The following is a 23,064-nucleotide window of genomic DNA, read 5'->3' on the forward strand; positions in this document are numbered from 1 at the left end:
TGTTGAAAAAAAAAAAATTTTTTTAATTTCATGACGTATTAAAAAAAAACTACTTACTAGATCTCGTTCAAACCAATTTTCGGTGGAAGTTTACATGGCAATGTATATCATATATTTTTTTTAGATTTTTCATTCTGTTATTTTAGAAGTTACGGGGGGGGGACACACACTTTTTTTCACTTTGGGAGGTTCTCTCGCGCAAACTATTCAGTTTAGAAAAAAATTATATTAGAAACCTTAATATCATTTTTGAAGACCTATCCATAGATACCCCACATGTATGGGTATGTTGAAAAAAAAAATTTTTTTAATTTCATGACGTATTAAAAAAAAAATACTTACTAGATCTCGTTCAAACCAATTTTCGGTGGAAGTTTACATGGCAATGTATATCATATATTTTTTTTTAGATTTTTCATTCTGTTATTTTAGAAGTTACGGGGGGGGGGACACACATTTTACCACTTTGGAAGTGTCTCTCGCGCAAACTATTCATTTTAGAAAAAAATGATATTAGAAACCTCAATATCATTTTTGAAGACCTATCCATAGATACCCCACACGTATGGGTTTGATGAAAAAAGATTTTTTGAGTTTCAGTTCTAAGTATGGGGAACCCCCAAAATTTATTGTTTTTTTTTTCTATTTTTGTGTGAAAATCTTAATGCGGTTCATAGAATACATCCACTTACTAAGTTTGAACAGTACAGCTCTTATAGTTTCGGAAAAAAGTGGCTGTGACAGAATCGGACAGACAGACGGACATGACGAATCTATAAGGGTTCCGTTTTTTGCCATTTGGCTACGGAACCCTAATAGTTAATTTCCTCGAGTTTGACAGCTAAAGAAGATGGTGGTGTAGGTACGGCGCTAAGGCGCTATATGTTTTGTCAACTTTTGTTAGCCAGAATTACGAATTATTACATAATGTGTAAAGACAAATTCAATTTTTTCAGCTAATGTAGATGGCACTGTACATTATGCAGTCTAGTTGCCATTCACTGTTAGACATGTTATATGTACAATGTTAAACAATTCACTTACTACAAAACAAATGAAACCCAAGTATGATTGCGGACAGGATCGACTGTCCGTATATTGTGCACTGCTGCGGACTTCACATTCACAAACCCTGTAACGGTGAACCGTTGTAACTGTCTAGCTTTATTGTTACTAACATAGTTTTAAGTTTTTTTGTTATTGTAACATGTAACGAATAGAATCAGGCGTTACTTTGCGGAAATCCATATTAATTAAAACAAAAAATATTACTTTGCTAATCCGCGACAAGATAACGTGCTAATCAATCAGTGCTAACCCGTTATACTTACTTGCGTATTTTTACATGCAATTAATGTTACCACCCTCCGACCGCAAAAATCCATTTACGTTTAATTTGCGTATTTATTTTTGCGGCAACTAAGTATAACGAATTAGCACGTTAGCTTTTCGCGGAGTAGCAAAGTATTATTTTGTGTTTTAATTGTAACATCTGTAAGTAACTAACATTGTATGAGCCTGAGCTTGAAATAAAGGTTGATTTAATTTAATCTAATCTAATATAATCGAATCGAATCTAATTTAATCTAAAACATTAGACGCCGTACAGTGCCATCTTGCCATCTATTTCAGCTGTCAGACTCGGGAGAACGATATTTCTTAAACTTTACACGTCTATACAATGAATACATCTTTGAATAGGTACCTATAGCACCTCTTGTTCAAATATTGGTTATCTGTTTTTGACAAACCACAAACGTTCGGATGATAATTTACGGTATGAGAAATCGATAATTTAATTCGTAAATGTTTGCTATTTTTTGATCCGGAGTAGTCGCGCTCATTTGTTATGTAAATTACATATTGGAACTTATTGCTCATGAATTTAGCCATATTTAATTAAGGTGGTTCGATTAGGTTACCCAAAGCTTAAACCTCACCAGATGGCGCCACAATTGCAAATTTTGAGTTTTAATAATTTTTGTGGAGTAGTCTTGGTATTTCTATACTGTAAATTATGTTTAGCGCACTCATTAAATAAATATTGAACTATTACAACAAACATTGAACACTTCATTGTACAAAAACTACCCCTTAATGTCGACAGAATGTTTCTTGACTCTATTTCTAAGTATCACTCACACATTCAAACAGTCTTATTGGGATCCTTGTAGTAGACAATTTGGCACAGCGTGAGTAGGCTTCAATAGCGTTGCGGTATGTACGTGGAAATACATGCAAGAGGATGTGGGTTCGAGACTCATAATTTTTTTTTTGTTATCAGTATTATCAAGTAGGTACCTATTATTAATAAATTATTTTATGAGAAATATGAGCGTTTTCCATAAAAATATTAAAAATCTGATTCTCACACAACATGATATTTTTGGGTTCTTCCAACTCAGAATCACTAGCATAATCAATCCTCGTGTTAAAAAAACCCGAAAATTTGTATTGAAATTTTAGTTTTACATTGAAATTTCTTTCACACTAAAATGTGACGTAATGGTATGGATATTTTAGGATATCTTTCTTTAATGCTAGGGTGGAGAAGAGTCTAAGTAGAATTAACCTAAGAAAGTCCAAATTTGTAAGTCAGATTTTCCGGTATTTTTTTCAAAAAAAAACGCTGTTTTGTTCTAAAATTAAAGCAATCCCTTACTGCCCAGCCTTTAAAAAAGTAGGTACTATTTTACAGTAGAATTAAAACATTTTTTTTTAACATACATTTAATTAAATTACAGTGAGTTACAAAATTGCATGGCCTTCTATTTATAACCATTATAAAAAGAAATAAGATATTTACCATGTTTGTTTATATTATTGATTTCCCGATATTTTGTCACAACTAGAAGTTTCACACAATGCCTAGAGATAGAAAATTATTTATTTATTTTATTTATTGACAATTTCATTCAACGGATCACATCATATCCAATTTATGTGTTTATGTATTGCATTGTTTTCTACCTAGTTGGTTATTAAATTCTGTTACTTCAATAATCTTTATCTACATAAAATATACCAACGAAAGTTTAATAAAGTATATATTAAAATGAAGTACACAAAATCAGGAATTACATATGACAATATCATTCAAAATCGCCTCCTCTGGCTTTGACACAGGCCCTCAAACGACGAGGCCAGTCATCAATAGCGGCACGCACGATTGTCATGTCTAATTCCGTCACTGTCTTAACTATGGCCCGCTTGAGGGAGTTAAGATTTGTGTGGGGTTTAGCACAGGCTTTCTCCTCAATAACCTGCTATATGGCATAATCCAGGGGTTTAAGGTCCGGGCTGGAGGACGGCCAGTCTTCGTGGGCAATAAAGTCAATTTTGTTCCTTCGAAACCAGGCTTGAGTTGTTTTTGCCTTATGTGCAGGAGCTGAGTCCTGTTCAAAGATCCATGGCTGGTTTTGAAATAGGGTGTGGCTTAAGGGCTTCACTATTGGTTCGAGAACGGTTTCCAGTTTCCGGTTTTCACACCTTTTTCACAGAAATGAATCTGTGTTAGCCCTGAGTATGACACACCCAAAATCATGTTTGGCGGGTGCCCACATTTGTGCAACGCAATAGGGTTGTTTCCATCTACAAATCTTAGGGCATAATTGTATCCCAAAAATTTTTTTGGATTATAAGAACATGTTAAACTACTTTTAGGGGACCTGTAATGACCATATTTTTGTAAATATTGAATTTAAAATATCTTTTGGCACACGTCACGTGACCAAACTCGAAACGTCATTGAAGATTCTGATGACGTCACAACTCTCGGATTGACACTGTTGACAGTTAGGCGATTAACAACAAATGACAAATATCAGTTGACAGTTCGTATCTTCTACGTGTGTATGTAGTTATGTGTCAAACCATAAACTGTGACGTCACACAATTTTCAAAGAGCGTTTTGGGCGCGAAACCATCTTTCAAAATATATTTTGTTAATTTAACATAATTAAAGCCGTTTTTAGTATAAAAGCTGAATTTTGAGGCAACTTTTAGTTAATATAGAAAGTAATACAAGCGTTTCAAAAAATTGGAATACGATTCTCTTTTAGGCCCCAATTCATTATAGATACGACGAGATAAGCGTTATGTGTGGTATATAATTATAGCTCACAAATCCACCACATTATGTCATTTTTTATTTTTTCGGTAGCATTTGTTTTAACGGAAATAAAGAGGTTGCAAATCGAGTAACAGAACTTCAGAACAGATATCATTTGATATTTACCAGTCGCTTTTCGGTGAAGGAAAACATCGTGAGGAAACTGGACTAATCCCAACAAGGCTTAGTTTTACCCTCTGGGTTGGAAGGTCAGATGGCAGTGGCTTTCGTAAAAACTAGTGCCTACGCCAAATCTTGGGATTAGTTGTCAAAGCGGACCCCAAGCTCCATTGAGCCGTGGCAATATGCTGGGACAACGCTAGGAAGAAAGAAAGAAATCGAGTAACAGAACTTAGTAACCAACTAGGTATAATAGTTATGATGTAAATGTCCATATCATGTTGGAGTCATATATGTATTAGCCAACTAATTATTCAAGATCAATACACTTAGCTCCCTTAGGTATTCGCCTAAGTACAATCTCGGACAAAATTGAGTTTTATAAAAGTGAACTAGTTTCTAGGTCATATTTTCTATGAATTGGTCATTTTTGTAGACTCCAATTACAGTTACACTTTTCCTGGTTTTTCGCGGACCAGAATATCGATGATTTTTGTAACTTGATTTAGACGTTGCTATCATTTTCAATCCAAAAACACATAAAATCACAATTCAGAACATGCGGCAGCTTTGTTTTCTATCAAGTACCTCAAGCACCAGGGCGGCTACCGGGAAAATCGAAATTCGTCAATTTCGGGCATTTTTCTCTGTCACTCTAATTACGTCTTAGTGAGAGTAAAAGAGAAAGATCCCCACAATTTGCGAATTTAGGTTTTCGCGGTAGGCCCCCAGGTCCTGTCAAGTTTCAGCAGTGTTGCCAGGTGAGCGGAAGAGAATTATCGTACTTGAGTGTCAATATTATTGTTACCGTTGAAAAAAATATCGTACGCCAATCAAAAAGGCAGCCCCTAAAAATGTCTTGCAAAATAAGCTTAAACTTCCAATTAATAATAATAAAAAAGACAAAAATCTAAATTGCGCCAAAAATCTGTTTATGTTTGTGTATTTTTGGGATAGACTCAAACGGTATACAGGAAATTGTGACATTTTAAAACTTACACCAAGGAGCCGAACACCCAAAAGATACTAATTTTAGCCTATTTCTGAGAGAAAGTGTCATATTTTGCTTCAAATTACTAGACTTTTAAGGTGGCATCATCCAAGGGCTGAAATTATAGTACTTTAGTGTAGGATAATGCTCTTTGGAACATTACGTCATACCGGGGCCCAAATTATCGTACATGTACGACAATTATCGTACGCCTGGTCACACTGAGTGTCAGTGTCGACAGAGTCAGCTAAAAACGCGTCAAACATCGCAACGTCGCGCCGATGCATGGAGTGGCAACGCCGCAATGTATTTGTACACGACATTTGTCACACACACATGAGTAAAATTTATAAAAATATAACGTTGATTATTGCATGATTTCTGTATGAAACAAAGTTTTTCTATTAATTTAGCGCAAATGAATATTCGAAAGTAGATAGATGCGCAACTATTTATGTAATAATATTGTGTAATTAATTAATAAATAGCGATTGTTTTTTGTATGAAAATCGAACCACCTTAATTTAGTATTTTCTAGGGGATATATTGCAGGTAACTCGCACTTCTACACTCCAATACCTACCCTTTTCATCCCCTGAAACAAATAAAAGGAGTTCAGGGTCTGATTGTCTACGCATTCTCAAGAAATAGGATTCTTAATTCCAAGAGGCTCCGTTTCTGCTCCACTATTCTAGCGGCCATCCATCTAAACTTAGCGAACATACTCGTAATCTTAGGAGTAGGTATAATAAAATACCCATGTCATGTAGCTCTGTAATCTTGATAACCTACCTAGTTATCCTTAATCGCTAATGCCCTCCTCAAAACCCATTAAGAAATGGTTTTGTTTTGTTCACCTTATTCATATAGGTGCATAGGATTCACGACTCGATTTTTTAGTAGGAATTTAGATAAGGATGCTAGTTGATGAATGGTTCAAAAAATCAATTTTTAAATCCTTACAACTACTTTTAAACTCCATACACCGCAGCATGCCTAAATTGTTGTGTATGACGCTATTACGGCTATTTCATTAAATGCTAATGTAATAATATTATGTTTGTATTTAAGGGGGATATGCGCGGAGATGGAACAAAGATACGGAACCCGAAAAACTTTACCATTTTGGGGTTGTATGAACGCTTAAAACGTGCTGTAAAATTGCAAACATACCTAATTATTACAGAGCAATAAGCGACTACGAGCCGGACCCGGCGGAGTCATCCGGGCCGTGCGCCGTGACTCCATGGTCGGAGTGGTCCCCGTGCGAGGGCTGCGGTGTCCGCGCGCGCACGCGCCACTACGCCGCGCCGCGCGCGCACAAGCGCTGTCACGTCGGGTTCAAGGCGCGCACCATACTCAGCCAGGCGCTGCCCTGTGATGCTGGCCCTTGTCACAGGTTTGAACAAACGGAATGGAAGCAATATGATTTATATGATTGTGCTATCTAGGTACTTACGTACGGTCAAGGAATTTAATTTCTGTGCCATTTCGTAGGTACAACAGTAACAATAGTATGAAATACCTAACGGCATTCATATTTAAGTCACTGACAATTAGTAGTGAGTAATTACTCACGGGTAAATATTGAGTGAATATTCAGTATTTACTCAGTATACCTGTATTTACTCGTTTATATCGAGTCAATCGAGTGGTGAAAGGGGCATATAAATTTGAAATATGGGTGTATTTTGTAAGCTGCTACTGGATTAAGATAGTACTCAAAATTGTAAGAAATATATATATTTAAGAAGGGCACTCCATACGTACCTACATGTAACTAATAATTATCACACAAAAAGGATCGAAAACCACCAACGTGTTGCACATCATTAAATAGTTATTTAATAATAACTTGAATGTTTAAAGTAAATACCTTCTCATTTAAAAGGTGTATTCCCATCTGTCCCCGCCGGGTACAAATGGGAAGGATCCATTCCCATCTGGGGCCGGCCGGAATAAATGGGAATGAATTCTTCCCATCTGCCTCGCCCTGCCCGCCTCGGTTTTTTCCTGTCTTTTTTATTATATATATATGTCGATTTTGATAGTTCCTATATTGAACAGTTAACATTCCAATTTATTTTCCACTGGTGGCGCCTTCATATGAATTGATGATTGAGGTTTGTGACAAGTTTCTTTTTTTACAGACCTCCTACAAAAGACGGTTCGAACTCATCAACAATTTCGAATTTCGACTGGTTCTTTATGGTGTGTAAGAATTTGTTTTATTTTAATCTACCTATAGAAACTTAGAGACCTTGTTTATCTTTCCTTTAATTTCATTATGCCTATATGTGGGTACTACATGTAATTATATAAATGATTTAATCTGATGTTAACTTAAAATAACAAAAACCTCTTCCAGTCCGTGGTTTAAGGCCGTAGGAAAAATGTGTTACTATTTGATTCCAACTGTCAGTACTTTCAGCCTTTCGCTAACGAGAGTAGGTTTATGATAAGACTTGTGACTTTATTTTCCCACACTAGCCTTCAAAAGGCTCTCTTTATTGTTTAAAAACTGGTGAAAAAGTTGTATTTTATCCACAAGAGTGGCAAAGTAATTTGATACAAGTTTTGAATTGGCTGGTAGAATTGACTGAATGATGATTTTCGATCATAAATATTTAATAACGTTCATTTGGATTCGATGTAGTTTGATTTTGTGTAATGTTTGACAATTTGTATTTTCCTCGCGTTGGTGTGGTCATGTGGTGAAACATTTTGTATTTTACGCGGTGGCAAAATTAGTTTGACGCTCGTGCTTTGAAACTCTCGTAACGCGAAAGATTCCACTTTTTGAACTACTCGCTACGCTCATGGTATAATTTTGAAATCTTTCGCTTGCTTGGGTATCCATATTGGGTAATGTAAAACAAATAAGTATTACTAACTACAGTAACTAGTACTAACTAAGCTACAGCGCAAAATGGTCCTTGTTTTATTAGTGACGATTGTCGACCCCTGACTATTTTTAAATAAAACTTGGGTCGTGTGCAGGACGTCGGCACAGAGGCCTGCAAGGTGACGGCGTGGGGCGACTGGTCGCCGTGCTCGGCGCGCTGCGGGCGCGGGCGGCGGCTGCGCGCGCGACTGTACCTGGCGCGCGACGGTCGCGTGCAGCGCGAGGTCTCGCGCCGGCTGCTCGCCTCCTGGAATCAGCGCTTCGCGGAGTTGCAGCATCTGGTTGGTGGCAGTTACCCGAGGGTTACTTTACTCACGCTCGACGCAGAAGCAGACACCGACCGTCATTCATTTGGTTTGACCGGACTCGGAGCGTGCGATTTGTGACCTAGGCTTACAGTACTCGTTAGCTGATGGTAGTGATTTAGCCGCTAGAATTTGGCTTGATGAGTGTGATTTTACGAGAGCTGGCCTGTGTTTTAGGCTAGCCTCCACACCAAACAAGATGTCGTACGATCGAACTTATATATACAATGCAATAAATATTCCCTGTGATATTTAACCAGTTTCTTCTTTGTTGAAGGAAAACATCGTAAGGAATACGAACTTGTCTCAATAAGGTCTAATTTCCCCTCTGGGTTAGAAGATCAGATAGCCGATGCTTTCACCAAACACATCGTAAAAAACCGGATCTACGCTAATTATTGAGATTATTTGGGTTATTCCCTATTGTAACCAGTGGTAAATCAGTCTAAATATTTATCTCACCTTTTATTCTTTGGTGGAACAGTATCCCCCTTTAAAGGTGATATGTTTTATTTTATCTTCACCCTCATGAACCGACTTAATTTTTTTCTGGTTAACAGGATATTCCAACGGAGAACACTACCTTAGATGATCCTGAACTGGAGAAGGAGGTTCAGGAGCAGATGGACCGCTGTCAATTTACTATGTCGCAGCAGGAGGCGTTGTGCGATGGCGAGGATACTGGTTGTCTCGACTCTATTTCGAAAGGTTTTTATATTTTCTTCAGTTTCAATGATTGATAATTAGGTGCTTAATTATCAGCATTCCAGTAACAGTGGATAAACAAACTTCTATAGATGAATGTATGGATCTGCGGGATTTTATTTCAGTTATCTGGTTTTTAAAGAGCTTCAATGGTTTAGGTTAAAGTTTTTAGGGGGTTTTAAGGGGGGAAAGGCTTTGTGTAAGTAGGTAACCACTGCAGTTGCATATATTCAGACTTGACTAGTTCGATATCTGGTAATACCAGGTAAAATCTACAAAACTAGTTCATGAATAAACGACTTTTCGAAAACTGATTAATTGTCATGTAGAAACGTGCATGCTGCCGGTGTCGGTGGGCCACTGCCGCAGCTACAAGGAGCGCTGGTTTTTCGAAGCGGTCAGCGGGCGCTGCGAACCGTTCGGGTACTCCGGCTGTGGCGGCAACGGCAACAACTTCCCTACGCATAGGGAATGCCTCAAACGCTGCGGACAAGCTAACAATGGTGAGTTGTGACTTGTTTATTGTAAAACAATACCTTTAAATTTAAGCAGTACAGTGAGCAGCAGAAGTAGCTAAGCGGGCAAAGTTTGCAAAGCGGGGAAAGGCAAAGCAAAATGGTTTAAACACAACTTTATATTTAAGAAAAAAAGAGCGCGTGCAAATCATTAGCATCATAGTTGCTACCACTTACCACTAGCTTTTAAATGGGGATCTGCATAAAAATAGAAATTATACTAGACCCGTCTGGCCCAGCGGGTAGTGACCCTGCCTATGAAGCTGTTTGTGTGATAAGCACGGATATTGTTTCCTGAGTCATGGGTGTTTTCTATGTCATCATCATCTTCCTAGCTTTTGTCCCGGCTTATTGATACCGTTCATGGGAGCCTGGGGTCCGCTTAGTAACGAATCCCAAGAATTGGCGTAGGCACTAGTTTTTACGAAAGCAATTGCCACCTGACCTTCCAACCCCAGAGGGTAAAGTAGGTCTTTTTGAGATTAGTCCGGTTTCCCCATGATGTTATCATCCACCAAAAAGCGACTGGTAAACATCAAATGATATTGCGTACATAAGTTCCGAAAAACTCATTGGTACGCGCCGGGGTTTGAACCCGGGACCTCCGGATTGCAAGTCGCACGCTCTTATCGCTAGGCCACCAGCGCTGTATAAGTGTTTTCTATGTATTTATAAATAAATAAAGATCTTCATTTAATCCTGAGATGGAGACTAGTTGACGACTGGTCTGGCCTAGTGGGCAGTTACTGCGTATGAACTTATGAAGTCGATGGTTCCGGGTTCGAATCCCGGTAAGGGCATTTATTTGTGTGATGGACATAGATGTTTGTTCCTGAGTCATGGATGTTTTCTATGTATTTAAGTATTTATATATTACATTTACTTATAGCTGTTGTATTCTTGTTATATTAATAGCTATTGTATTGTATTCTTGAGCTTACCGTGGGACTTAGTCAATTTGTGTAAGAATGTCCCTATAATATTTATTATTTTATAATTATTATAATAGTTAAACTAGGCTCCGCTCGCGTAACTAAGATGAAGAGTTTGTCTTATGTTTAAATACCAACCTTATTATGTTAAGTATAATTGAAGGGATGTTTACAAACATTACTACATTGGGCATAATTTTCCAGGAGATCGGTATAACTAAATATCTCTTTAAATAATATTGATTAAAGCTTGATTTCCAGAGGCGATAAAGATGTATAGCCACAATTGCCACAAAGTTAAGAATATTGTGACTAGCCATATGCCTATTGCGTAATATTAGCCTCGGTTTTATATAAAAAACATGCAAAAATAACGAAGTACCTTGTGAAACTAGAGTCCACTTTGTTCGCATTTTTAACCTACTTCAATTTCATAGAAGGAGGAGGTTCTGTATTCGGTTGTGGCTATTTTTTTTTATGTAAGTACACAGATTACTCCGACACCTGTGGTCCCATTTAGGTGATTCTTTTTTTGTTTGAAAGGAGTTACCTCCACGTTGGTCCCATTTTAATTGGGTTCTGATCTGATGATGGGATCCATGAGGAATTGAGGGAAATCCTCAATTTTTAAAGGCACATGTATGGTGATTTGACTGTATAATATTCTTAAGCAACTCAAGCATTTCCTTTCGTAAACTACCAATTTGATGTAGTGCAATTGTAGCCTTACCACGAGTTTGACTCTTCATATTAACTGACGTGTAGGATGCCAGTACGAGCGAGATGCATAGAAAATAAGTTAGGCTATAGTAAATATGTCAGTGTCAAACTCGTGGTAAGTCTACTTACTGATTATGAAGTCCACGGGCGATATGTGGAACTTACCTGTTATAATTGGGTGTATTTTTTTGTTGTAATAATTGTGAATTATGTAAGTTCTTTTTTTTTGGTTTTGCTTTTATTATTATTTAAGTTGAATATGATAATATAAATAAATGTAATGGGTGTATTATGATTTTTGATGTAGGCAGTGTTAGAAATAAGAGGTGAGGGTTAGGTATGTGAGGTAGACGGTGGTGGTGAAGTTAGACGGGGGTCTGAGGTTGGGGTTTGAGGGGTTTGGGCTTGACGGGTCAGGCTTTGATATGTTAAGGGGTCGAGGGGGTGGTGAATTGTTGGGTCGTAGACTAAGGGGTTGGCAGTTGAGGAATTGGGGGTTAGGATTAGGAGTTAAAGGGTCTGGGGTTGAGGGGTCGGGGAATAGCGGTTGAAGGTTTGGTGTTGGTGGTTCAGGGTCAAGGGTTTCAGTGATCAGGAGTTGATGTGCTATGAGGTTGAGGGATTGGGCTAGTGGCGGGGCGGAGGATAGATTTAGAGTAGTGGCAGGAATGATTTCCCAGACGCACTCGAGGAAAATCCTGATTATTTATTAATGTTAACGAATTTAGTGTACAACATGATTGTGTTTTTCATTTATGCGTCACGCGTTACTCTAAAGCTCTTAACAATGCCTTATAACTAATAAAACGGTCAAGAGCATGTCGGGCCATGCTCAGTGTAGGGTTCCGTAGTTACTCTTGCGTCACAATAAGCTAAACTGGAGCTTAAAGTATAGGAGATTGTTAACCAAGGGATGAAACGGTACCTTTCACCGGAGTTAAACAAATAGGTAAATTTGCATAATCAGTACCTACATATATAATTAAAGTAATAAACTTACTTGCAATCGGAGACTTTGCATGTCTAAAGATAAATATCCCATAGCGAAATCCAGTCCAGTCCTAGACGTAATGCATCGTACCTACATGAGTGCAATAATCGAATATGAATATAAAATTAGCGGGATTGCCTCTCACTTTTTAATTTTTACTCTTTCGTTTTTAAACTGCCAATAGTCAACAGTTTTACTCATACAGCCAATGAAACTGTTTTAGACAAATTACTTAAATATTAAATAAAAATAGAATGAGTAAAATAAGCAAATTTTTACATGAATAATGCCAAATAACTTTAACAACCCATTTAATGTCGTAATAACGTTTAATTGTGGATGTACGTCTTTTTACTATGATGGGGAAGCTTTTTGCGATAACTTAAAAACACCTAAAGTGACCATGTCCGCTATAGTTATCATTTAATGTCTTTCTTAAGCTCCACGATTATTTCCATATTTTTTGGACCTATGGTTCAAAAGTTAGAGGGGAGGGGGGAGCGAAATTTCATTTTTCTAGCACTAACGACCACGGAGCAAAGCCTCGGACAGACAGACAGAAGGATATGGCGAAACTATAAGGGTTCCTAGTTGACTACGGAACCCTAAAAATTGAAAAATAAAAACTCTTTACAAAAAAAAGTAAACCGACTTCAAAAAGGATTCACATTACAACTGTAGTAATAGGTATTATAAACGTGAAATTAATTTTCTCTGTCTCTTTGTTACCTTTTCACGGCTAAATATCTTAATCGATTCAGGTGAAATTTGGCATGAGTCGGTCCTGGAATTGTTTTATATTTAGAAATGAAGTTCTCTGGATAAGGGACTGGAAATAACTCAGTCTCAATTCCACACTTGCGTGCTATGCACAGTGCGAAAACCAGTTAATATAGCTCTTTAAAAATTACGACGGTAAATAAACGCATTGGATTTATACTAATATACCGACAAACATGGTATGAACTGCGCTAAGAAGGTTCCACCGTTTGTTCTGAGGTACTTACCTACAGAAAGTATGTTCGTTGCTGTCGTGTAAAGCAATCGAACGTATTGTATTTACATATTTATATAGCTGCATGCTTATCGAATCGCACCAAAATCATGGTATGCTTCAAAGTTTGGCTTGGCACCGACTTCAAACATATCAGTTGGTAACACATATACTTGAAAAAGATAATATTTTATTTTATCCTTTTTGAAGTCGGTTTAATTTTTTTTGTAAAATGTTTTTATTCATTCATGATTCCATTCAATACAACTTAAGGGATGTACCGAAAAAAACTGTTAACTTCAAATGGAAAAAACTGATGCGATTGAGAACTAAGGTTTTAGGAATAACTACAATAAAAAGCGACTTTTAATTTAGATATTTGTCAGTTTTTTTATTTATTATTTTTCTGTAGGAGTGATTGGCAGCTTCTTCCTAGCGCATTCAGTGGCAACTTTTTACGGACCCGTTTTTCATATTTGCCTGCATCAGCCAAATTCCCCGTCACCTGCTGGAATTGGTAATGTTTTGGGCTGTTTCATTCTTCTCTTTTAATACACTTTTGATTTGAACCCGATAATTTTGTACGAAGGAAATTGTATGATTTTCGACTTGGCCTAGAATTAAGTAACACACATTTTCTGTGACTTTAGTGATCCTAACCTTCGTACGAAGAACTGAACTGACTTTAATCGTAGTTCTTTGCACTTTAGCCTCATATCTACCCCAGTATTTACGATAATTATGACAGGTATGCTTCGTTTTCGCAAATTCTATTAGCAATCTTTGAGATGGGCCCAGGGTCACTTGTTCCTAGAAATCTGCCGCTTCGAGGCCTCTGTTCAAGAGACAACATACTAAATTAGTTATTTATTATGAAATGCACGAAACTTCGAGGTAATTTTAAGTGTTTTGAAATCAGGCATGTAGGATGTTGCAAATTTTCATGCTTATTGGAAAAGAACAATGTATGTATAAAATTGTAATGTTATTTCTTTGGAAGCATTTTTGTCTTCGGTGACGCAAATTGTTTTCAGAGCTTACACATGATTTCGGTGTTTTTGAAATCTAAAATATCTTAAAAACTATATTTATGGTTCTAATAGAGGTCTCAACTGCCAATATTTTAGATTTTAGGAAATAAAATCACGTATCAAAAAAGTTTAATAAATATCCGGCACCGAAGTCACGCACCGAAGGTCATTTCGGAGAATCGCCCTTAATATGTAATTAAGTAGGTAGAGGTACCAATGTTAATATTGGTTCTGTTAAAGTTTTTTCTTCCATTTCCAAAATATTTTGCCTTAGGAAGAAATGAAATAATAGTGATATCGAACCTAAACGAAAATAATCGTGTTAGAGTTGCAATAAGGAGCAATGATCATTGAGGAGCAATGATAATATCGTAATTGAATACTCGTGACTATATGTATAGAAAATAACTAAAAAAAAACTAAAATTGGTCAATTACAGTTACAGCGCCCACAACTACTGAAACGAGTGTGAAGAGACTGAAGTCGACTCAATCGAGTGTGGACAACGAGGTGATTCAAAACGATGCGCCTGTTCAAGGTAGTTTCGTTAGGGTTTTAGAATGAATATATTTCAGTAGCCTTATGGTTCCTGTGTTCTGATGATCCATTATTATAATTACACATTTTAAATCGAGTTACAATATTATATAAAAATAAAGGTTTTTAATTTGATTGTTTATTACGATCAACAGTCAAAGGTATCACACCTTTGACTTAAATAAAAGAGCCGGGTTCCATTTAGAGTCAGGCCAAGATAAGTAGTTGGCGGCGATTTTGACAGCTGTGACAGTGCAAGTGTTATTTTAAACTAAATTTTTACTTAACACTTGCAAAGTCTGGCTATCAAAATCGTTGCCAACTTATGTATGTATGTATGCCACTTTATTGCACATAAACAGGTCAACATAAAACAGACAAAACAAAACATAAAAAATTTATGTACAAAGGCGAACTTATCCCTAAAAGGGATCTCTTCCAGCTAACCTTTGAGAAAATGCGAAAGGATCAAACACTATCTTATCTTGGTCTGACTCTATTCAATAATTGAGATATAAGTACCTACGTATATTGAATCCATAAGTGAATGATGCAACTCGGAAATGTTATACATTTGTACTCGGATATCTTAGGTACTTAAATGGATCAGAAATTCTGTTGTTAAAATGTTTAATTTAGTAAGTCACATCTAAATGGTAAAGTTGACTGATGCTAATACTATAATATTTGTCGCTAGAGGACGTGAATTGTGAAGTGGGCGCCTGGCTCGGCTGGGGTAGTTGCTTCGGAGACTGTGAGCACGCGCTCAAGCTCAACTACAGACTTATGCAGGTCAGTCCACACCGGGCTCATAGCTGCCAGATGTAGGACGGGGTGATGTGGGCGCCTGGCTCGTCTGAGGCAGTTCCGGAGACTGTGGGCACGCGCGTGCAGGTCAGTCCACACCGGGCTTACAGCCGCCAGTTGTGGGCGAAGTGGGTTCCTAGCTTGGCTGCTTCGGTGCCTGGGTACGATCAACAACTTACTCGTTGTTGTCACATTAATCTAGCCATTGATGGCATTTTGTAGGTACTATCTGCATATATCAATCTTCAACAAAATGATTATTTAACCCTTTACCAGGCGAAGGGATATATTCCTCCCACATCTACTATATCGGTTACCGTAGTCTTTAACTCCAAATCTGCTACAAAATGTTATGTCAATCTCTGAAAATATTAATTTATTTTATGATCATTCACAGCACGCTTCTAAATCACTTAATATATCTTAGGCAGTCGTTTAAAAAACTCTAATTTCAGTAAACTACGGAGAAATCCGAACACTTTCCTTAATATGAAGCAGAAATACATAGGTCGAACAATTATTTGATATTTTGTAGATTTTAAGTGTGCTGTGAATGAAGATCATAAAATAATATTTTTAGAGATTGACATAATATTTTGTAGGAGATTTGGAGTTAAAACCTGAGTACGGTAAGAAGAGAACCGATATAAGATGTGGGAAGAATATATCCCTTCGCCTGGTAAAGGGTTAAAGAATCATTTCGTTGCGTGCCGCCTAAAATCTTGATTATATATAATTAAATATAATAAAAATTAAAATCTTACAAGTGCCCAACGTTGACACCAAAATTAACTTTCAAACTGAACAATTGTCACAGACATAGCTTTCTATTTTGTTTCACTAAATGTCCCTGGCCTCTATTCTATATTTCAGACGGCTGTCTCTGGTGCCGGCAAACCGTGCCCCAGCTTGGTGAAGAGTCGCCCTTGTAAGTTGAGCCAGTGTCGCAAAACTACTTCCTTGCCTGCCACCGAGTCCCCTGGGGACGAAGGCTCAAGCAACCATGGCGAAAATAATGGATAAATGGCGTTATTCATAAAAGTCATGCTGCTTATCCCTCATTTTGACGTATTGGTTTGTTAGAGTTAAGTTCCTAACATGTCTGATCTCCTTATTTGATACGGATAATAGCCAAAGATTATGATAGCAAAAAGTAGTTACTATATTCTTGACAAGATTTAGGTAACTACTGCATATGCAAAATTATGTTCTTTACCAAACAATTAAGTCCTAAAAGTAAATTAGTTAAGTACCTATTATATTCAAAACCAGAAGTAAATTGAAAAAAAAAGTATCTACGCATAGGCACCTTGATAAACTTTTGTCATAAATTAATAGGTACCTAAGCATGCTCTTGTAAAACATGTATCAATCCATTAGGTACAATAAATGTCATAAAAAAACTAAGCATTAAACAATGTACTGGATCGTGAGCACTGAGTTTCTTTTAGTCAATGGTTCTCAAAAAATAATTTTATTTATTCGTGTTTAGGCGTCATCTATTATTTACTTCTATAAACACCTTAAATTCGAAATAAGTGCATGTACAGTCAGCTCCAGAGAGGTGACCCCCCTGCATAGACTTATTGTAAGCAGGGGGGGGGGGGGTAACCTCTGCAGCTGACTGTACATAGTTTTCATTTAATGTATAAAATTCCGTAAAATGTGGGTAACATTTTCCCCATTAGGCCTTAGATAAACTTGTAAGTTTTACTTACGTAAGTAGCTATACTACAGAATAACAGATGAATATATAATTATCTCCTTCTAACAAATAGCTTTGTCCCTACTTACGCAAGCTTACAAGGGTATCTTAGGCTATACTGATAAATTTTACCTTACGAGCAGAGTAGGAGGATTAATAATAAACGGCATCATTAAAACTCACTTAAATTTATTTATAACAATTTGTCAACAAGTTTTGTACACAAAATTCTTACAATTTAACTTACCGCTTATAATTACTCTAATTACCCTAGCCTAGTAGCCGGGTAAGTTACCTACTTACCTTCTTTACTAATTAGTTGTCCTAATACTGTCGAGGAACATCACAACTTATTTTCTAAATCGCGTGGCTCATTTGTATTTATTAATGCAGGTAATTTTTCATTTCTCATGCTCTGAAAATGGATCATTGATTATCTATGAAGCGGTTTGAAAGGGATAGGTTTGGTTCGGCCTCAGCAAGTATCACTTTCACACACCTTTCTACGTTTGGTAATGAAAATTCTGTACAAAAAGGTATTCCATTCAGATTTTATATTTCTGATTCCATTCATCAGGATTTTTCTACTTAGGTACATCAAATGTTTAATAAGTTTCCCCATACTTAACCCGGTGAAATATCTCATCAGAAATGGTATAATTGGAAAAGATAAGGAAACGTTGCGCGTAAACCTTAATCATGAGTACCTATTGGTAACAAGTTAGACTATTACATACTCGTAAGTCGTATGTATTACGAGGTACCTGTGATACGTTGTCTGCAATGTAGGTACTTGAGTGTAACAACGTCTCCACAGGTGTCTATCATAATATTCATAACATACAGTTGTGTGAATGAGTAATGAAACGAACAAACAATTTAATTGTTATTATTGAATATTTTTATATAGTAGGTAGATAATGCGTAGCTTGAACATTATTGATTATGAAGGTTACTTCTTTCATTTGAGCATCATATTCATGTTTCATCAGTATTAAGGTCAGTTGGGGCACGTGCGTCTATTGGGATAACTGCAACTACCCAAACAACAGCCGTCCAACGTGACCGAACTTAGCCTTTTCTCACGGGGAAGAGTATGGTTGTAGGGTAGCAGCAACTTGTGCTAGTTTGAACTTGTTAGTTTGGTTTTGCGTTACTTTGAATGGCGGTAGGCTTTAGGAGTCGCCTTCAGTATGGTACCAACCTATCTAAATATTTAGTCATGCAAAGAGTTTTGAATTGACTAGCAACGTGCTAACTTTAAAATGTCTTCATTAACTGTAAATGATGGCGGAACGATCGTGCTGACTCCACAAACCTAATTACCTACCCGGCTGTCATTTGTAACGTGTACGCAGCAAACTATGTACAGCGCGATTTCATTCATCACTCACTTTCACCCGCACTGGTACTAGGTGCTGGCAGAATGCTGGCCTTACCTAAGCCTCGTGTAATAGAAACTTCGTTTTTAACGGCAGTTCAATGGACTTTCTTTGGTTGTGCTTTTGTAGTGTGTTTTAATCTTTTTATAGACTATAAACACTTGACTGAATTTACAGTGATTCACTTACCTATTACTTAATTAGACACATTTAATTCAATTACTATGTACATGTATAACAAAATAACTTAATCGAGTAAAATTACCTACCAAGAATCAAAGCACCAGTGAATTCCGTACTTCAACGGTCAAATTAATTGAATCGTCGTCGCATTCATTTGGGGAAAAGCAGACCCCGGACTCCGAAATAGTACCAACGGGGTTAATGATAACAGACATTTCATTTTTGACAATAGAGGCTTTACCTGCTGTCTCGTCTTTTTAAGTTCTCGGATTTAAAAACAAGAGTTAGACGATAACTATTTCTACGTTTGATACTGGTGCTTCGATCTTTGGTGTGAACCTATGGCAAGAAATATTCAGTTGTAAGGGGCTGCTCACACCCGCACGACTTTAGGTTTGGGAGGCGGCTCGCAGCACCGCGGGCCAATGCATTCCTTAGCACAGGGGTTGGCACACGCTTCATTTGCCAACTGTATTAGTGTTCTCTTCTCCTCCTCTGTGCCTGAAAATCAAATAAAATATTTTATAAAATCTTGGTATAAAATGGAGAGCTTTTCAGTCGAGAACCGTGTTAAGGCCACGAAGCTTGTTGAGTGGCTGTAGTAGGCACGAGATTATAAATCTTGATTATGTCACTTTGTATAGAATATTTTTTCTACGAGTCAACTAAAAAAATATTTAGGGCCAGTTGTACCAAACTGTCTGTCACCGTTAAAGCATTCGCTAAATTTTATTGTATGGGAAGTTTCATAGTAAAACTGCGGCGCGGCGTGACGTTGATCAGTCTGTCAAGTGGGAATGGTGCAACTGCCACTTAAACTAGAAGAATTTTGATTATTTTTGCGCTACGACTACGACGCATGGTTTAGGAGACACAGCCCTTTTAAGATTTCTGCATGACTAAATAACTTTTACAGTACATATGGTTCTACTTTCACGCACACGTGCGGGAATGAGCACTTTCCGTGCATATGTCGAAAGTTTAAAGAGCCATATGTAATGTAAAGCGTTGTACGATACACGTGCGAATAGCTGATTCGCAACTCGTGCTGGTTTAAAACAGTCCCTTCGGTTGTGATTTAATTTATCACAACTCGTTGTGGATTTCCTATTTTCTGCACTTTTATTGTAAATAACTATTCCTGGTCATCTTCCTTGCGTTATCCCGGCTTTTGCCAAGGCTCATGGGAGCCTGGGGTCCGCTTGGCAATTAACCCCGAGAATTGGCGTAGTCACTAGTTTTTACGAAAGCGACTCCTATCTGACCTTCCAACCCAGAGGGTAGACTAGGCCTTATTGGGATTAGTCCGGTTTCCTCACGATGTTTTACTTCACCGAAAAGCGACTGGAAAATATCAAAGAATATTTCGTACATAAGTTCCGAAAACTCATTGCTATGAGTCAGCGTTCGAACCCGCGACCTCCGTAATGAAAGCCACACACTCTTACCACCGGCCACCAGAGTTTTTTCTGAATTATTCATAAACGCTTGTCAAGTCTAATAAGCCTTTGAAAATCGATTGTCCTTATCTGTCATTTTTAATATTTATGTTTTTTAGAAAGGGACAAAATTTAACAAATGATTGCTAAGTTTAATGAATAAAGGGGTTAATCGTTTTCGGCGAAGAGCGAATTTGTCTCTTAATCTTTTCTAAACTAGATGATAGTAGACGACGAGCTTTTATAAAATGGTATAGAATACGTGTTAATCCCTGCGTATTAATTTTGCTCCTAACTTTTATAATAAAGAACGAGAACGAAGGAGGATAACATACAATGAATTGAATCGTGTAAAAATATTTTACATAAAGGGAGGAAAATGGGGACTACGTTTGTATGTAAGTGGTCACGTGACTTCAACAATATAATATCTCTAATGACTCACCGACGAGTTGGGTCAGCATGAACTCTGGCTGTAGCGTGACTAGACCGATGCCGTGGCGCTTGAACACGTCGCACACGAGCGCTGACGTCTTCAAGTAGTCCTAAAAACAATATAAATTAGCAAATTAATTAAAAAAAAAAATTAAAAAGCTACTAGAGTAGGAATTTATTATAAATTATAAGCACACATTTATGAAAAAGTGACTGTGGAAGATGTGGACGGGTGTTTCCGATACAAACATACCTAGTTAGATACATAGACTGATAAAATTACAACCCTCCCCGTAGTCGGCTAAAACTTTGATTTCGTCTAGCCTAGACTGATTACTGTAATCAAGTAAAGCATAACAAGGCTCTATTTGCCTTCGGTATATTGCGGATTTTCAGTGGGACTAATTTATTTTGCTGGCAAGGAGTACTGTAACGAGGGATGCGGTGTAACTATGGTGGAGAATATAAACGCAGACGTAGGTTTCTGATATTATACATCTTTTCTTGAATCAGCAAGATTATAAAATCAAGTACCCTTAATGACTGCCACCCCCCGAATCAAAGAGCATATAATCACTACGTTTTAAGAGACGGGACTTCCATACTAGCGAGTGGAATCCCTTTGTTTCGCAAATCATTACCAAAATGTACGACAAAGAACTGTCAAAGAACCATAGTACCAACATAAGCAATTTAAATAGTGTAGTACGCTACACGCTTGCGTTTCTTATCGATATCGATAAAATGGGGAGGGTTGAAATATAGACTCTTGTCTACAAATTTTGTACTCGAAATCAAGTTAGGATCGAGTCCAAATTTAAGTTGTATGTTATATAGTGGATAGTTCTATGAGTGGACTAATACGTGGTCGAGCTTAATGTGGACTCGATTTTTTTTAGAACACCTTGTTGTTATTCACCACTAGGAAGGATCAAAGTAGCACTTTTTTCCCTATTAGGAGGGATCACTTTTTTCCTCTTTTTGCATACTTCTTAGGTTTAATTATTTAATTTAATTACCATTAATTAAATTTATTTATTTATTTATTTATTTGTACCATAATAATTTCCTCACAGGTGATGTGAAAAGCAGTATGTAAATTTATCACGTGGTAGCAAAAATATTTCCACCTTAGGGTGGTATTCCACCTATCCAATTTCTTGGTCCAATGTCATTGCGTCTCACTCTGTCATTAATCAAAATGTGAGACGCAATACACATTGGACAAAGAAATTGCATAGGTGGAATACCACCCATAGGCGTTAACACTTGAATCCCTCACTACGCTAGGATTCTATTTTAGAATACCTCGTTACACTCAGATTGTAATTATAAAATCCTTCACTATTTCTTTTCTTTATTTTTTATTATTAAAAGCACTATTTTTAAAATGATCTGCAGATACATGTTTCAATAAATGTAACTTTTCTATGGGAAGATGTATCAGGTCTTCGTTCCCAACAAATTTAACCCACTGCCTGCATCTGAAAACATACAGCCTTGGTTATGTACAGTTTATATTCCAAGTGTTTGCTAATGAGATGATCAACTGATTATTTAGCGCTAATATGCATCTATAAATCAAATCATATATGTTAAATAATGACCATTAATGCATAGATGATAGATAATTTTCCACTGAAAATCTTCGACGAATTAATTTTGTGTCATATTGCATGCAAGTTCTCAGGAAATTTCACATATTTTATTTAATTACTTACACTGATATACAAATAAACATACAATTATCGATAGTTTTAGTACATCCCTAGTTCACAACTAAAAATAATATAAAATATCTAATTTTCGATGTGTTTAAAGCCTGCTGCACCAAAATAAGATCAAAAGTATCTAAAGGAATACGTACCGCTCTTTATCCAAGGGAAATTTCGCCATAAAATCCCTTTTTTCGTGATTTTCTCGAGTGGCTCGCTTGCCACATATTTCACACTTAGTAAACCGTTTTCTCGGTGGCATTGTAACAAACTCGTTCTTTACTCTGATCACGGTTCACTATTTTCGATATTTTCACTAAATAATAAAGAAATTGCACGAAATACCCGAACAAAACATTGAAGCCTTCATAACAAACAAAACAATTAGGCTGACAGTTGACTTGATGTAAACTTGACAGAATAAATAGCACTGACGTTTTATTTTTCTTCGTTGGCAAAGATTTGCGAAACAAGTTCCATACAAAACTTATTTTGTTCCTAGTTGCGTCAGCCTGCCCCGAATGCTCGTCTGCAGATCTTT

General features: G+C 37.0%; 2 protein-coding genes across 3 annotated transcripts in view; one reads left to right on the forward strand and one right to left on the reverse strand.

Annotated features, from left to right (window-relative positions):
- The window catches only part of LOC133517019 (spondin-1-like), a 38,760-nt gene extending 21,663 nt beyond the window's left edge, over window positions 1–17,097 (forward strand). For both annotated transcript variants that reach the window (XM_061850123.1, XM_061850122.1), the window contains 8 exons: window positions 6,409–6,621; window positions 7,373–7,433; window positions 8,223–8,408; window positions 8,993–9,140; window positions 9,467–9,640; window positions 14,760–14,858; window positions 15,555–15,649; window positions 16,538–17,097. In XM_061850123.1, coding sequence (XP_061706107.1) covers window positions 6,409–6,621; window positions 7,373–7,433; window positions 8,223–8,408; window positions 8,993–9,140; window positions 9,467–9,640; window positions 14,760–14,858; window positions 15,555–15,649; window positions 16,538–16,687 — 1,126 coding nt within the window. In that variant the 3' untranslated portion in view covers window positions 16,688–17,097. The remainder of the gene's footprint in view (window positions 1–6,408; window positions 6,622–7,372; window positions 7,434–8,222; window positions 8,409–8,992; window positions 9,141–9,466; window positions 9,641–14,759; window positions 14,859–15,554; window positions 15,650–16,537) is intronic.
- Window positions 17,098–17,541: 444 nt separating this feature from the next.
- LOC133517023 (proton-coupled zinc antiporter SLC30A1) overlaps window positions 17,542–23,064 on the reverse strand; it is a 38,961-nt gene continuing 33,438 nt past the window's right edge. Inside the window, exons 8-9 of the mRNA XM_061850130.1 lie at window positions 20,819–20,918; window positions 17,542–19,435 (exon numbers count right to left, since the gene is read on the reverse strand). Coding sequence (XP_061706114.1) covers window positions 19,308–19,435; window positions 20,819–20,918 — 228 coding nt within the window. The 3' untranslated portion in view covers window positions 17,542–19,307. The remainder of the gene's footprint in view (window positions 19,436–20,818; window positions 20,919–23,064) is intronic.

The sequence above is a fragment of the Cydia pomonella genome, chromosome 4 (assembly GCF_033807575.1).
Source record: "Cydia pomonella isolate Wapato2018A chromosome 4, ilCydPomo1, whole genome shotgun sequence".
Classification (NCBI taxonomy): Eukaryota; Metazoa; Arthropoda; class Insecta; order Lepidoptera; family Tortricidae; genus Cydia; species Cydia pomonella.